At 37.5% G+C, this 15,787-nt stretch overlaps 1 protein-coding gene across 1 annotated transcript in view; it reads right to left on the reverse strand.

Moving 5' to 3' along the window:
* MINDY4 (MINDY lysine 48 deubiquitinase 4) overlaps positions 1-15,787 on the reverse strand; it is a 76,132-nt gene that overhangs the window by 6,027 nt on the left and 54,318 nt on the right. Inside the window, exons 15-17 of the mRNA XM_086741731.1 lie at positions 15,423-15,584; positions 5,240-5,420; positions 53-125 (exon numbers count right to left, since the gene is read on the reverse strand). Coding sequence (XP_086597857.1) covers positions 53-125; positions 5,240-5,420; positions 15,423-15,584 — 416 coding nt within the window. The remainder of the gene's footprint in view (positions 1-52; positions 126-5,239; positions 5,421-15,422; positions 15,585-15,787) is intronic.

Below are 15,787 nucleotides of genomic sequence, written 5' to 3' on the forward strand. Positions count from 1 at the left end.
TTTATATCAATAATCCAAAATATCTGTAATAAAAAATGTTGCTTTCACTTACTTCGTCCTAATACAATGCTCTAGTGGAGGCGTAAGATCATTTTCTTTGTCTTCAGTGCACATCTGAGTTGTGTCTGCAGAAACAGATCAGACATTATTAGTGGACAGAGTATATTTCTGTTTGTATAGAATAACACAGTAGCTTCTAGGGATGCCACCCATGGAAGAGATGTACTACCACTCACACTGTAAATCTTCTAGCCCACAATAGGGACGTATCTACTTTGGACTGAAATGCTCTGGAAGGTGAGCACTTCTGGCACTGGAATACTGTCTTATGCCCTTGTTCACACCATCTGAGCAGAGTAACCACAGACAGGTCCAGGAATGCTCAAAGTAGCTACCACAACTCTTCACAAACAGCACAAGCATTATAGCTGACCCTGGAGTGGACAGTGAGGCACTCGTGCCTTCATCATCTCTGGAACCCTTTTACCTCAGGTCTACTGCCTGTCCATGCGGTGGTAGGCTAAAGGCTGAAAGGGGGTGACTGAATACAATCTGGGGAATGATCCCCAGATTGTGTCCAGTATTCAGTATTTTGGGCCAGAAACTTGCTCCGAATTGTGCTGATTACTTAACAGTAAGGATAATCATGGGACAGCGTTCAGATTCATAACCTGATCCAGGTTAGTTTACTAATATAGCGATGGTTTCAAGGAAAACATGGATTAGAAGGTGAAAGAATATGTTGGAGGGTTGTCATGAAGTTTTTATTTTGCAGTTCATGTCATAATTACTAAGAAATCAAAAAGAACTCAAATACTAAGGATAGCGGTAGTCCTACCCTTGAACAGGAAACCCCAAGTCCAGTCAAAACTGGGTTGAGATTCCTTCACTCTGGAAAAGAAGATTGTCCCTTGACTGTCGAGAAAGCAGTACACAGACGGGAGAACACGAGTTGTGTTGGATATAAGAAAGCTACCACAGGCTGTGAGCATTCCTCCGGGTTGGAGAGGCAATTGCACTGTTCCGGGGAAAACAGAGAGGTCAGTGTCTCAGACACGGGATCTGTCAACAGTGAAAGTAGTCGCTGAACTTCCCAGAGAGAAAACATCCTGCAACCAGCTTGGATGTCAGTCTGCTCAGCTGTTTCCTGTTTTGGAGTAAAACATTTTAAACTGCAGCAGACTAGGATTTTTTTTCCTTTTTCTTCTTTTCTGTCTGTCATCCAGCCAATGTGCAGGTTGTGAGCAACAAATGATGCCAAGACAGAGTGTAGGATATGGGTCTGCTCCACTGAGGCTGATGTAGACAGGATGGGAGGCAATTGCTCTTACGTTCACAGCTGCCCGTCTCAGATATATCTGGCTTCCTCATGTCATAGAGAGGACCTGACTCTCCCTTGCCTCTTGATCTTGTCAGTATAAATACATGCAGAAAGCTCTGAATGACTGTAAGGGCTGGAGTAGTAGGAAATAGAGAATATTTTAAAGTACATAAAGTATTGGCAGTTTTGTCCTAGATCCTCAGGAGCTTAGAGGCACACAGGAATCTTCAAAAGGCCTCTTTTATCTTAATATTGAAGAGTTAATACTGATGCATTAGAGGTCTCCAATAGTATTTGGACTATTCTAGGAATTACCAACACTGATCTTCAGGATCATTTCATACTAAGAAGCAACAAACGCTGTCCTGACCACAGTACTGGCAGCAGGACAGGGATATGGCATGGTTGCCTTTCCCAGTCATTGCCAGCTTGCTGAATTTTGTCATTTTTAGATTTGAATTCTTCCAACCATAGGTTTGAATTGAAGTTTTTCATACAAAGGAATAGGGGGAAAAAAAAGTGTCACTAAATGCGTATCTTATACAAGCAAGCAAGGAACATTTAATTAAGTTAATTAACTAACAAACTGTGTTAAAATATTTCATATCACTCATCTGGTGCAAAGCACATTGATGTTGAGCTCTTCCATTGAGGGCCACAAAAATGATAAGAGGGCTGGAGCACCTCTCCTGTGAGGACAGGCTGAGAGAGCTGGGGCTGTTCAGCCTGGAGAAGAGGAGGCTCTGGGGAGACCTTATTGCAGCCAATACTTAAAAGAGGCTTATAAGAAAGATGAAGGCAAACATTTTAGCAGGGCCTTTTGCGATAGGACAAGCGGTAATGGTTTTAAACTAAAAGAGGGTAGATTCAGATTAGATATAAGAAAGAAATTTTTTAAAATAAAGTTGGTGAAACACTGGCAGATGTTGCCTGGAGAGGTGATGGATGTCCCATCCCTGGAAACATTCAAGGCCAGCTTGGACAGGGCTCTGAGCAACCTGATCTGGTTGGAGATGTCCCTGCTCCTTGCAGGGGTGTTGGGCTGGATGGCCTTTAAAGGTCCCTTCTGACCCTAACCATTCTATGATTCTGTGATCTCTTATATCTTCACTTATATTCTAAGCTAAGGGTAGTGAGAAACTGAGTGCCAGCACAGTTACAGACAAACTTGCTATTCAGGAGACATGATGACTACAGCTTCATAACAGTGAAATCTGAGCAATCACTGAAAGAAGAAATACTGCTCATAATTTAAACAGCAACCTTAGGAAGCAATGTTTTATCAAACAGCTTTCCAGAAGACTTTTGCACATTGGAACAACCTCATCTTAATTGTGGGAAAAAAAAACATTCTGAAGGAAACTGTCATAATCAATGTACCAGCTTTCCCTAGAAGCTGTCTCCAGCATTGGAACTTCTGCTAATTTAACTGCTTGTGCTATCTTCTGCGGGATCTGCAAAGGGGCTCAAGATGGTGTCTATGGCTCTGGAAGAATCTTCTGAGAAATTCAGTCATAGTCTTTTTAGCAATTATTCAGTTGCTTTTCGAAAACACCTTTAAAAAGACACAAAGTTGAAGGTATGCACCAATTATATACCAGAATGATTTATTAAAACAGATTGTTAAAAAAATGTCCTTATATCTTCGCTTGGAGACAACATATTGTGAATGTTAACATAGGCAGGCACTAAACACATATATTAGAAAGGAGGAGCCGTATCCCCTGAGTAGCACAACAAACTCTTTCATACAAGTGCTTTCTGTGACATATAACAAAAATCCCAGATTTAGACACACTGGCATGTTTTCCTTCTCCGCCTATCAGACATTTCTACCCCAATGGAAAAGATCATCTGCTTTTAAGAAGACAACTCATATTTCTCGTCTACATTTGGCAAATGGCTATAAGCATGAGTACAAGAAGCAGGTAAATTCTCAATATAAAGTGGCAATTGCTACTACCTCCAAATGTAATTCTACTCTTTTTTGATTTTTTGCCCAGTGTAATTTCTTCAAGATTTCCTGAAATATGACTTTGACTGTAACCTTCCTAATTATAAACAAGATTCCCATTTCAAAGAATTCATCTTCTTGCTAGTGAAACAACTTTGCTAACTAGCACCGGTGAGATGTGGCTGTGCACCCAGGACCTCATGTTGTGTCTCTAGGTAACTGCCTCACCATCACAGCTCCGTGATTTTTCCACAATGGAAATACCAGTAATACTTAGCATTCTGACAATTCCATCTGGTACTGTATGCACGGTTTAGATGTATGATCAATGTTACATTTTGGATGTAAAGTAATTTCAGTTTTTCTCCAGACCTAACAAAGGATTACTGGACAGCCAGAAGCAGGAAAGTGTTTCCCTGGAATGATGAAATTATTTGCATTTTACAGCCTTTTGCAGAATTTCACAGATAACAAAAGATTTATTAAGATACATCCCTGGAAGAAGCTATAGCCACAACAAAATACATCTGCCTCTCAATGCAAGTTTACTCTTTGAGGAGAAATACACAGGTATGTTACAAAAGGTTGAACAGTGGAGACAAAAATTTATACAAACCCTGAGCACTTTCTCATCCAGGCATCTCAGAGTGCTTGGTAGCTCTGGATTTTGGAAATCTTCCTGATTTATTAATGATGAAAAGACAGATAAGGACACCTGTTCTGCACTGCATGTTACGTGGTACAACACAACAGAAAAAAACGTATCTCAATCTTGCTAGTCCTATGCTGAACCTTATAGTCTGTGTCACTTACAAAGAATCATTTATCTGAGACAGACCACGTGCGAATCAGCTGGCAACTATCATCCTGTAAAGGTTAAGTAGTTTTTGGACATAATATACAATAGAATGACAGGATTTTAATTAAAATAAGAGGATGAATAACATGCAGAAAGACAATTAAATTCACTACCAAATCTTGTGAGATGCTAAAGCCCGCAGCACTCCCACCGTATGAACAGGTTTGCCACATGGACTCAACTGGAACATACAACACCCGTGTATAACCCATCCTGTCCAAGAACCAGAATGTAGGGGCCAACAAGGAAGACAGACAGCTTATTTTTAAAGACTGGCACTACAGTAGAGTGGCTCCTTAAGACTGAGAAGGAATTTGATTAGATTGTATAAATATATTTTAAAGAATGAAAACAAAAGATAAGCAGGATATTATTAGCAAATAGGAATTTAGTGGTCAACAATATCTTAATACGGCAGTAAGTAGGAGCTTTCTAAGCATCAGAATACTTCTTGTCCAAATGCCTTCCAGTTGGAGAAATACATAATTATTGTAAAAGCAGCTGTATAATTTGGCATGGTTTCCTGAAAGAATGAGTGTAACAAGTCAGAAGATCTTTTGCATGCTTGTGTTTTCAGGTATGCTCATAAGCAGGTAAGAGACTAGACTTTGTTAGCAGATTCTTGCCTTCTTCTGAAGTAGCTGGTTTTGGAGGCAAGAATTTCATGCTTCCTCACCTCCCTGTTCATTTTACTACAGGCATGTAGGGTTGAGGAAAAGAAGACTTGCACTTTCTGTCTGTAGAAACAATGTGGGAAGATGTGAAGAAGAATGGGAGTAGTTAAATATGGTTTTTAGTCCTAGAAGCATGAGTAGGTCAGATGGAAATCTGTTCCTTGGAAATCAGTGTCACTGAAAGATTTACCAGTCTGTATAAAGTATCACATGCTCACTTTTAACCCTTTCAAGAGCTTATCCTCAACATTTCCTTTTGAAATCTAGTTTGCAATTAATCATCAAAACTAATTATGGACATTAGGAAACAGGTACACAAGTAATCTTTAATGTTTGAGACCATCATTGTTTGTATTAATGGACTCTTCTTTCCAGTGTGATGCTGCTGTCACCACCAAAGATGAAATGCAGAGTTACGGAGTTGTACCTACCAACCGTTAACCGTATTTCTTCTTCTTGATTGGCCAAGCCATCATAATAATACAGATCAAATCTCTGTTCCGTTTTCCAGTTGCCTACTAAATCCTTTTCCAAACAAAAGAGCACACTGAAGTGGCTTTCACTGCATACCAACCAAATTGGGTATTTAGGGGTCTTCAAGTAACAGCCAACCTAAAAGACAGATACAAAACATTAGAACATCATGAGATACAGAGGAAGAAACAATTCACAGTGGAAAATATGAGATGTATAAGATCACTTATTTATTATAGTCTACAAACATTAATGAAGGCTCATTATATACTGGTGATGAAGCAGATCAGGATAGCTCTGGTAAATCATGAAACATCTAAAGAAAGTATCTGGCCTTGAGCTATAGGCGGGTAATGAAACCCAGCTCTGGTATCCTTACAGCAAAAAGATCATACCCCAGATGATCACAACCAAAAGGGACCCTGTCCTCTGTCTAAAACCACAGTGAGTTTAGGTCAGAAATACTACAGGAGATCAAAGGAAGATTGTGCTTTTATGCAACACTACCTGGAAGCCAGGCAAGAGGCTTCATAGGACCTCAGATGACATGAGACACCTCCGTGTGGGCAACTAACTGAGCCTAACATTTTTTCATGGATTAAGAGTATAATACATTCCCTTCATTTTAGCATCTCTGCTAGCTGCACAGTCGAGAGATGTAAAATATTTTCAGCTACTAGAAGAAAGCAATAATGGCAGCACAGGTTCTGATTCATTATTCTTAAAAATGAAATATTCTCAGCTGAAATGATTGGACTCGATGATCTTAAAGGTCTTCTACAACCTAAATGATTTTAATGATTCTATGAAAAAAAAATAATTTATTCACCGGATGCCTTTTCTAAGCCTTTACCCTCTTTCTGAAAGTTTGAAAGTATACTTATTTACAAATATCCTAAATATTCTGTATGAAATTGCACATAAATTATTTTCATACTCATTACAGATTTGAAGTAGTATTCTTACATCTACCTGCTATTTAAAATGCTACTACAGCAATTCTTCAAATTTGTGAGTAATTGCTTTTATCTATATATATCCATGTATCAGTTTGATTGTTTTTTCTGCTGCTTCACACTTTAGTCTTTAAGGTTCAAGTCCAGCAAAGGATTGAGCCTAGTTGTATGTATATTTAAGCTCATATCAATTACTTCTCACGGAATTCATGTTTTAAGGTAGACATAAATATGTTTTAATATCCAGGAGAGAGTATCTATGGTTTTGAAACTTAATATATGCTGATATAAAATGAGTCATGGAAGTTTCCTGCTTCCCCTGAGGTCAGTGAGCATCTTGTAGTATTTTCTTCTCCTCACATTAATGTGCTCTGAGACAGATACCATCTTCCTATTGGATGATGCTGCTTTAGAGCTGCAGTATCAGTTAATTATTTTAGCCCCTTCAGTAGTAAAAACAGAGTAAAAATAGTGATTAGATTGTTTAATGTAGCAAAGAAACCTTATTTCTCTGAGTTGGGATTTTACTATCAGCTACAACAGATATTTAATACTAGGTATATTCCTGTCATTGAAAGTTGTATTCTAAGTTCAATATAATAATGTGTTTTTCCCTTGGTGAATTGTTGTCTTTTATATCTTTGATACTTTTCTCAGGGAAACTAAAAACTAAAATAAAACTTTCCAGCTTTCAGCTATGCTTATTATTCTTATAGTAGACAGAATCACTATTGTGCAGGATGCTGTGTATAGCATCTTTATTTTATCGCCAGTTTTATGTATTCTCTGCTAAACAGATGTTGCACTGCTGGTATGCCACCAACCTGCAAAACAAGAGATGGCAGTCAAGTGTGCAAATATATGTGCAAAAAACCACACGGTCAGCTTCTGTCTCCATAGTACAGACACACAGATCAAAGAAACTTTGCTGGTTCAGAAGTTCAGGAAATTTTGAAATTTTGCTTATAGAAATAAGGCAAGTGACATAATCTATAATAATCATCTCTGCCTTTGCTACCTTTACCTTTCTCACTATGGGATTTAAATTATGTTCCAGCATAGGTGCTGGTGGAAACTGGAAGACTTTTAAAAGCATTCTCCTCATACATGTTTTCTAGATATAGATTTGTGGATAGAGCTTCTACAGTACAGCCCTCAGTTCTTCACCTCAGGCACAGAGGTGCAAATATCATGGAATCTACTGCTGAAAGGCAGAAGCCAACATATATGCTGTTGTAATTAGAAGTCTAAACAGCATCCTAAGTGATAAGGAGCATGTGGGTTTTTTATTATTGAGATTTAGAATTTACATCTGAAGTGTTATATGAGTACAAACTCATCTATCTTCCCCAAGGAGGATTTCTTCAGATGTTAGATAACAAATCTCAAGCTAATTAAATAACCGGTCCCTGACTCATACTTTGCTAATATCTACTTAAAACAGCCTTTTATACAACAGTTTTTCTTCTTATGTAAATTCTTGGCTTAAAAGTACAGAAATTCTTTTACAAGTTTACAAAAATACTCATAACAAGAGTTATCAAGAAGGGAAATACACAGATGTAACAAAAGATGGCAAGTTGGAGGGATATGGATGAAAAGATTCCGTTTCACAAACATGCATATTTTAGTATGTAGATAAATCCAAGCCAAAAGGGAACAGTCAGTCTTCTCCTAAAAATGTGTTCTTCCTACATATGTCTGCTAAAGTAACTTCCAAGCTTCATCAAACAACGTTTGACAAAACAAGATCAGAGAGATACAGAACAGTTTCAAAGCACACATCCACTCCAGCTCTTACTCACATGAACACCCCTATTGAAGTCAAGACAAATTGTTCAGACGAGTAAGGTCAGTAAGAATATTTTTCCAAATATATACAGATTTCAATTTCAATACGTGCAGGTGGCGGTGAGGGCATGAACTTTAAGACAATAAGCAGAGTACAAAAACAATGCAGGTCAAATCCTCATCTCCCGTAAAAGGGAGAAGTCCTCATTTCAGTTACATCAATTACACCATTTGGGGATTAGCTGCTGCCTTTAACATCAAGTTGCCTTCCAGCTATTGGCTGGTCCCTGCAGGTTTGCTTCCCCACAAAACCACTGTCCACTCTGTCCCACCATCATCACCTTCCAGAGACTTCTGGCTCTCCAAAATATCCCAGGTTATTCCTACACTAGCAGATTAAACAAGCCCAAGAATCGTTCTCAGCTTTAAGTGGCTGGAATGTTTTTTATGCATAAGGCTAAAATTCCTTCCTCTCTCCAAACACATTACTTTGCCTATACTTCCCATAAGGAACTTCCCTCTCCCATAGCATTCTCCAAAATGAGATTTTTTTCTACAAAACAGAATATGGAACCACGTTACTGACAACGTAAGGACAGCCCTCGTTGTGAGGATTCTTTTGCCCACTTCTTCAAGCACCAGCTGTTGAGTGGACTAAAAGTATGTCCTCATTTAACTGGTCCATCTGGTGAGTGTTGAGTGCTTCCTCAACTGCCTGGCCAGGTTGGTTGGTGGTAGAGATCCTGGAATATAACACGACCTTGAAGCAGGACAGGGAAGAACAGGCTTGAACACCCAGTGTTCCAACTCCTCAGGAGTTAAACTCAGTCAAAGTATATGTCATCCAACAAGTGCTTGCCAAAGAACAGGGCTCTTCTTTCTAGTTGTTCTATGCTGCCCTGCGTAATGCTGGCTCTGACTTCCAAAGGCAAATCAGTAATAAGTGACTTTAATCTATTTATTAAATGTCATTATTTTAGTTAAGGGCTTTTGCAGTATTGCAATGCATTAAAAAAATAATATTGCATTACTATTAAAATATTTGTTTTCAAACAAGCTCATTAATCTTTTTTGGATGACAAAAAAGTAAGATTGGGAATGAATTAGGTGTCTTTTCATACTGCATGTTTTCAATTCCTATGGAGACTTCACTAACCCTAATCCTCTCCCTTACAAATCCCTTAAGAATGCTCATAAATTTCAGGGACACAATTCTCATCTTTGGAAAATGTCAACCTTTCAAAAGCAAGTTCCTTCAAAGGGCTCATTCTCAACACTACGGGTGGTCTTTTTCCACATCTGACTTTAGTGTGTATTCATACAATGGCAAAATTAAATCTACAGACAAATATTTATTATGGGATAATTATTCCAATATATCCGCCAGAATGAGTGTATGGTACTTCATCAGTCAGATTTTATTCGCTCATTGAACAAGGCTACCTTTTACTATGTGTATACCAAAAGAAATAAACAAGAAATACAACCCAGATTCTGTGTTTCTTGGATGCCATGACACAATTCACCTTGAACAAAAGCAACCATTAGCTTATTATTCCTATGCAGTGGCCCTGATTCAAAGCCAAAGAGAAGATGATATCAAAACCAAGGGGGAACACCGGATATGGCCAACGTGATGATATTTTTCTCCAGGAGTTTTATTTTATTGCTTAATAGCATTTAACTTCCTTGCTTGTTGCACTTTAATTTAAAAAAAATATATATATATATTCTGATATAGTGCAAACTTCAGTCATCTTTTGCTTTATGCTTGTTTGCCCTAATGTAACTGTTAGAGATGCTTATTTTCCAAACTAATCATACAGTTCAGTACCAAGACCCAAGTGATTCCACAAAGGTCTGGGTTCTGTCAAACTGAGTAATTTCTAATTGTACTGAATCCAAGCTGTGGAAAGATAAATAGACCTCAGGTAGTCTCAGGATCATTTCTTTATCCTTCTCCCATTCTGCTGCTTTTCAGGTACGTCCCATCAGATCAAGAAATGTTGAGGGAGATTCAGACCCTCATTCAGACTTCAGTACTTTGCCATTCCCTCAATACACAGGAAGGAGTTTAGAATTCATTTCAGTAAGTTACTTCACAGCAGTGGCAAAGATAGGTCAAGATTCAGTTAACTCTTCAGCATCTATTCCTAACTAGATTGGCCCCTAGGTTTTGATTGTCTCTAAAATCAAACAAGGAAGAAATGGGAAATTGAGACCTCCCTGTTTGTCAGCTCTAAAGAGAGTTGACTGGACTCTCACCTGAAACATTTTCAGCCTATAAATTACAACTAAAGTTAGATGGGCTAAATCCAGATCCAAATGCAGGTATTTACAATTTAGAGGGACATGTGGAAAACATTTGACTTACCATTTTCTGTTTTGTCTTTTTGCAAAGCATGCAGAACTCTTTTAAACATGTGGGGTTTGTTATTCTTATTTGTCTTAAATAAAAACTCTATGATTTTATTTTGTTTGGAAGGACATTGACAAGAAGTCAACGCCAATACCCCAGCAACAGTGACTGGCCTCTGGAAAAATAGCTGTCCATGGGTAAGTAGGAGGTCAATAAGACTTCATTAAAGAAAATTTTGGTTCCAGGCTAGAAAGCAAGATGTAAAAATAAGGAATAAAGAACAGACTCTTTTAAATGGTCAATGCCTTGCCAGCCTTGCTTCAGCCTTGTATATATCTCATATTTTTGCTCATAGTGGCACTAACAAATGTCTTATACAAATAGCAGGGTCTTTTGCTGAATGCATCTACTCAGGACAATATCTACCACATACTCATTACTGAAAAATAAGTGGAAAATTAAAATCAACCATCAGTTTCCATTTTGCACATGCATATTTCTGTTGTTGGTTTCTTAAACGAGATGGTTAAAAACCTCTTTCTAAACCTTCCCCTCCACAATCCCACCAATGACCTGGCTTGAATCCAATCCATCTGACTGAGAAAGGCGCCTGTTTAGTAGACATATTTCCCAGCAAAGAAGGTTATAAGAAGGACATTCCACAGGGCAAATAAGCAGGTGAGGTGCCAGAAGACAGAGCATGTGTGCTGAATTTAATAATTCAAGTAGGTCTTGTTATAGCACAGAGTGTGCTGGTTTCATCAAAAAGACCAAAGATAATATTTCCCATCTGTGGAATTTTAATGAATAAATTATGTTTATTTATGTTTCTTTCTCTTTTTGAAAAGAAATAGGAAAAATGAGCATAACTTCTTTGTAAATGCTATGTTCGCTTTTCATTTTCAGAAATGCAAAAACCAAAAAGCATCAGTCTCTTGAAATGCTGACAGCTGAGGCAGAGACTTGGACATTGTTAAGAATTAGCGTAGGGTGAGTTTGGGAGGTCAGATGACAGGAGGTTTAACTACTACAGCAGAATAGGTTAAAAGCAGGAGGGAATAAGTGGAATAAGGGAATAAGAGGGAATAAGGAAAGAAGAATTAGAGTCAAGGTTCAAAAGAGACAAATAACCTCAAATACTTCCATTACTTCATGTACAAAAGCATGTAACTAAAGTGGTTTCAAAAAACATTTCAGAAGGATCGAAAAATTCATGAGCCAGTATCATACTAACTTTAGAATGAGAGATTCAGAGACCTATACTCTCTTCCCAGTTCAGCCACCAGCTTATTGGATGACTTCTTGGGATAAGCACTTTGACTTTTATTCATCTCTTACTTCTGAAAAATGGCAATGATACTTGCCTCCTTTGTAAAGTATAGATGTTAGACATTATTATTGCTATTAATAATAATAACAATAATAATAATAGCATATTTAAAATTCTTCAGATGACAATGCAGATGATTCTTCTCTTTTGTTGCTGTTAGTCTCTTAAATGATCTGGTATAAATACAGGGAGCATCTTTTGCCATCTATTTCTACTTTTAACATCACAGTAAGTTTTGAAAAGAACATTTCATCATTCAACATTTTTTCACTTGTAATTTTAATATGGCACTTAGGCCAAAGATTGACTGAAAAGCAGGGACTTTCTCACTCACGACTGCTATGATTGGTCCTGTCTGCATCTGTGCCTCACTCCTATTGCTTTAAAAGCTCTAAAAAAAATCCCAGAAAACATAAAATCTCAATTTAGGACTCTTAGTTAAATGTGTAAGATCACATGGAATTAATATAGCTTAAACATGGGTTTAGCACAAAGAAAAGAAATCCAGAGATGTGTAACTTGCCTACTGAAAAGTAAAAGAATTAAACTTTTAGCTTTTTTTTTGCATTAAAATACAGAATCTCACTATGACACTAAATGTTTGCATATGGATTAGATTGAATGAATCCATCTGTCATTGTGAAATAATTTGCAACAAATAATTACATTACAAAAAACATACCAAGTATGGTGATATGTTAGGACTACGAGTGATGATTAGACATTAACAATCCCAGACAAATTACTTGAAGCACACATTTTTCCAATCAGCAAAGATAACACATCCAGCATGATCCACAGAAAGAGATGACTGGATCAGCAACAGAGGGATTCTTCAGGCAATTGCTGGGGAAAAAGGGACTGCTCATTTTGTTTCAATTTGCTACTGTTGAAGTTTGACAGAAGGATTAATTCCATTCTCATACCCTCATGATATTTTCAACTTTGAAGATATGCCAAGGAAATTGTGGATTACATACAAATACTCCACATTTTAGACAAGGAAGATTAAATGGTATGGAAATCTTTCTTTATGTAGATTTACAGCATCTAGCCTGGAATCTTGCACATCTCTTCCTGCACGCATTGGTAAGTTGGAAGACGTCTGGAGTACAGCAATAAAAATAAGCTTTGGACAGGATGTGCTGATGAAAAAGGGAGGAACTGTGACATCAGCTTGCAAATGTCTAGCGGATGGAGATGAATTGTTTAGGGGGCAGTTTGGATTAGACGTAAGAATGATAATCAGAGGAAACTAAGTAAATGAACAGTCATATTTAATATTAGAATACCCAAACCTCCACATTTGCAGGTACCAGCAAATCTGTACTTGCACTTCTTTATATTTTAAAATAAAGATGTGTGAGAGAAAAGGTAAGATCACAGTTACATGCACTACAATCAACTAATCTGAACAAAAAGGCAGGAACTTCATGGATACAGATTTTTAAAAGAAAGCCTACTATATAACAGGACATAAAAATATCCTGAATTATCCCCTGAGAGACTGGCTGAATACAACCTAAAGGGAGTTTTCCAGCTCTGATGTCTATGATTCACCATATATCACGCTCAGGATTTTCCTACTCCTGGAAACAGAAAAAAAAAAAAACCAACCAAAAATGACAGTTCTTTTCCGTTACTGGTTTCATTTACCATCCTCATAGCCACAATGTAATTGGATGCTGAATGCACTTACCGAAACACCGAGAGCAAGAAAAGAGTCCATTAGAAAGACTTACAGGCAAATGCTATTCTCGGTTCCACTACTGTAACCTATCAGTCACATATATTTTTTTCTAAATTGTTCTAAACTTATATCGTTGTAACAGAAAGCAGAATCTGGCCCCTCATGCTGAAGCCACAGCGGAGACTCTCCAAAGTCCACCAGAATCTGACTTTGAGGCCAAAGTCCACCAGAATCTGACTCCTGTCCTAGTCCGAAGGCAAGCATTGCAACACACACCAAGACGTAAGAACTGAAACGCAGATGACCCACAGATGTTCTTAATAAAAAGCAAGATAATTTGCATCAGATGCCTAACTAGTGTAGACTAAAAAAAAAAGGAAACAGTGTCTACTGGAGTTGCTGTAACTGATTAAGAGTCACTGGTTTGGAAAACAGATCATTGCTTATGAGTCCAGCTCCCATGCAAGAGCACAGTAGTAGAAGAAACCAACCCCCTCCATCGTATAATTTGCAGAACAAGTGGAAGACAGGGTCTGATTCTTTGGGTAACTTTTAATTTTATTTTTAGAAGGCAGATGGGAAAGAAATAGCTCCTACCTGCACTGACCTCACTTACCATTTTGCTACTTAGAAGTCATTTTCCTCACTAGAGAATGGAAAAAATGCTACAGTGGTGCATGACCATTTTCTGAGGTTTTAAATGTTACATTCTTTACAGAAAAGGACAAGGAGCTTGAACTTGACATGGAAGCTAATTTATTTTTAGTCCAGTTTGTGCTGAATTAATCTGATTTGAACACTGATACACTGTCTTGACTGAATTTAAGTCTTATTATAATCTTGTGAATAATATAAAGGATTGTGTAAATTAAAAATAACAAAAATCATAATTTTTCAGTAGTAGGAAAATGTAACTGACTTTAGCCGTATGGGAAATAGTTACAATCAAGCTTTGTTTTCAGTCACACATTTATATTAAATTAGTACAAATAAATTCTTTGCTAATCACTTTCAAATTTTTATAGAGGCACTGACTGCAAATCCAGATGGGACCCTTACATTTATCTAATCTTGCATCTAACACAAGCAAGAGAATTTCAAATAATATCCTTGCATCAAATACACAATTGTCTGTTTAAGATAGAATATGTCTTTAGGAAAGATGTCCGTCTGGATGACAACATGTGTTGATGGAGAATCAGTTAAATCCTTATGCAAGTTTTTCAAGAGGTATATTAAGGGCTGTCACTTCTTTGAAACTTAATCTATCTTTTAATTTTCGTTATGACTACAAATAAAATACTGATTTTAAAGAACATTCCCATTATATTGACAGCTATTTTAATTGTCTATTTTTTTCTTTACTGCTAATACAGTACGACCACCATTACAGCACAGAGTACAGGATTCAATCAATCTGGCTCCCTATTAAATAGGAAATCATGGAAAACTGAATACTTAGAGTGAGATCCAGCTCCAGATTCAGTTGCTTATACATACATGACTAAGATATAGGTGTCCATATGTGAGCTGGGTGTCCCAATTCCACTATCATCAGTGGAGATCTAGTGAATACAGTCAGGGGAACTTGTTCAGGTCAGCCTGGAACACACGATTACATTTAATCAGCTGAACAGCTTTCAACTCCACAGACTGCACTGATCAGGTCCTAGCTCACGTATACAGATCTACACAGCAATCACTTAAGTGGAAATGTGTTACTCTGTAAGCTGACCCCCACTTCAGCAGATGACATAGAAAATGACACAGGCATGTAAGATTTGAGATGCTGAAGACTACCCAAGTCATTTACCAAGGGGTGGCAGCTGTGACACAGAACTTGCATCCTGAAGGGAGACATCACTCTGCCTTGGGGCATCTAAACCAGTGCTAGATGCCTCTGAGTAAGCAACTAAATAAAGTTAATAATTTCTTACCTGCTATACTCACTGCAAGTCAATTTTAAATTTAATAGTTTACTTTTCAATTAAAATCAGAAGAATGGAAAGCATACCTGACAAACATCATAGTGCTCGAAGAGAGACAGCAAACCGATATCACTGCGGCTTGTGATACCTTTCAAAATTGTGATATTGCCATTTCCAGAGTCCAGCTCTATGACATTGTTGAAAACATTGGATACAGCTTTGCCAGTCAAAAGCAAGTTCACCAATTCCTGTTTGTGACATGTTTGAAAAAACAAAACAAAACAAAACAAACAAAAACCCAGTAGTTATACGTCTTGTTTCTACCAGACATCAGTACAACTTTGATAAAGTTACACATGTCCCGTACCTTAATTTATGTGGTGGCTTTAAGTTTAGGGTTAGGATTAGGATTGCTTATAATTCTTTTTTCCAGATATTTTGGGGAAAGTCT

This window comes from Chlamydotis macqueenii, chromosome 2 (assembly GCF_036417535.1).
Source record: "Chlamydotis macqueenii isolate bChlMac1 chromosome 2, bChlMac1.mat, whole genome shotgun sequence".
Taxonomy (NCBI): Eukaryota; Metazoa; Chordata; class Aves; order Otidiformes; family Otididae; genus Chlamydotis; species Chlamydotis macqueenii.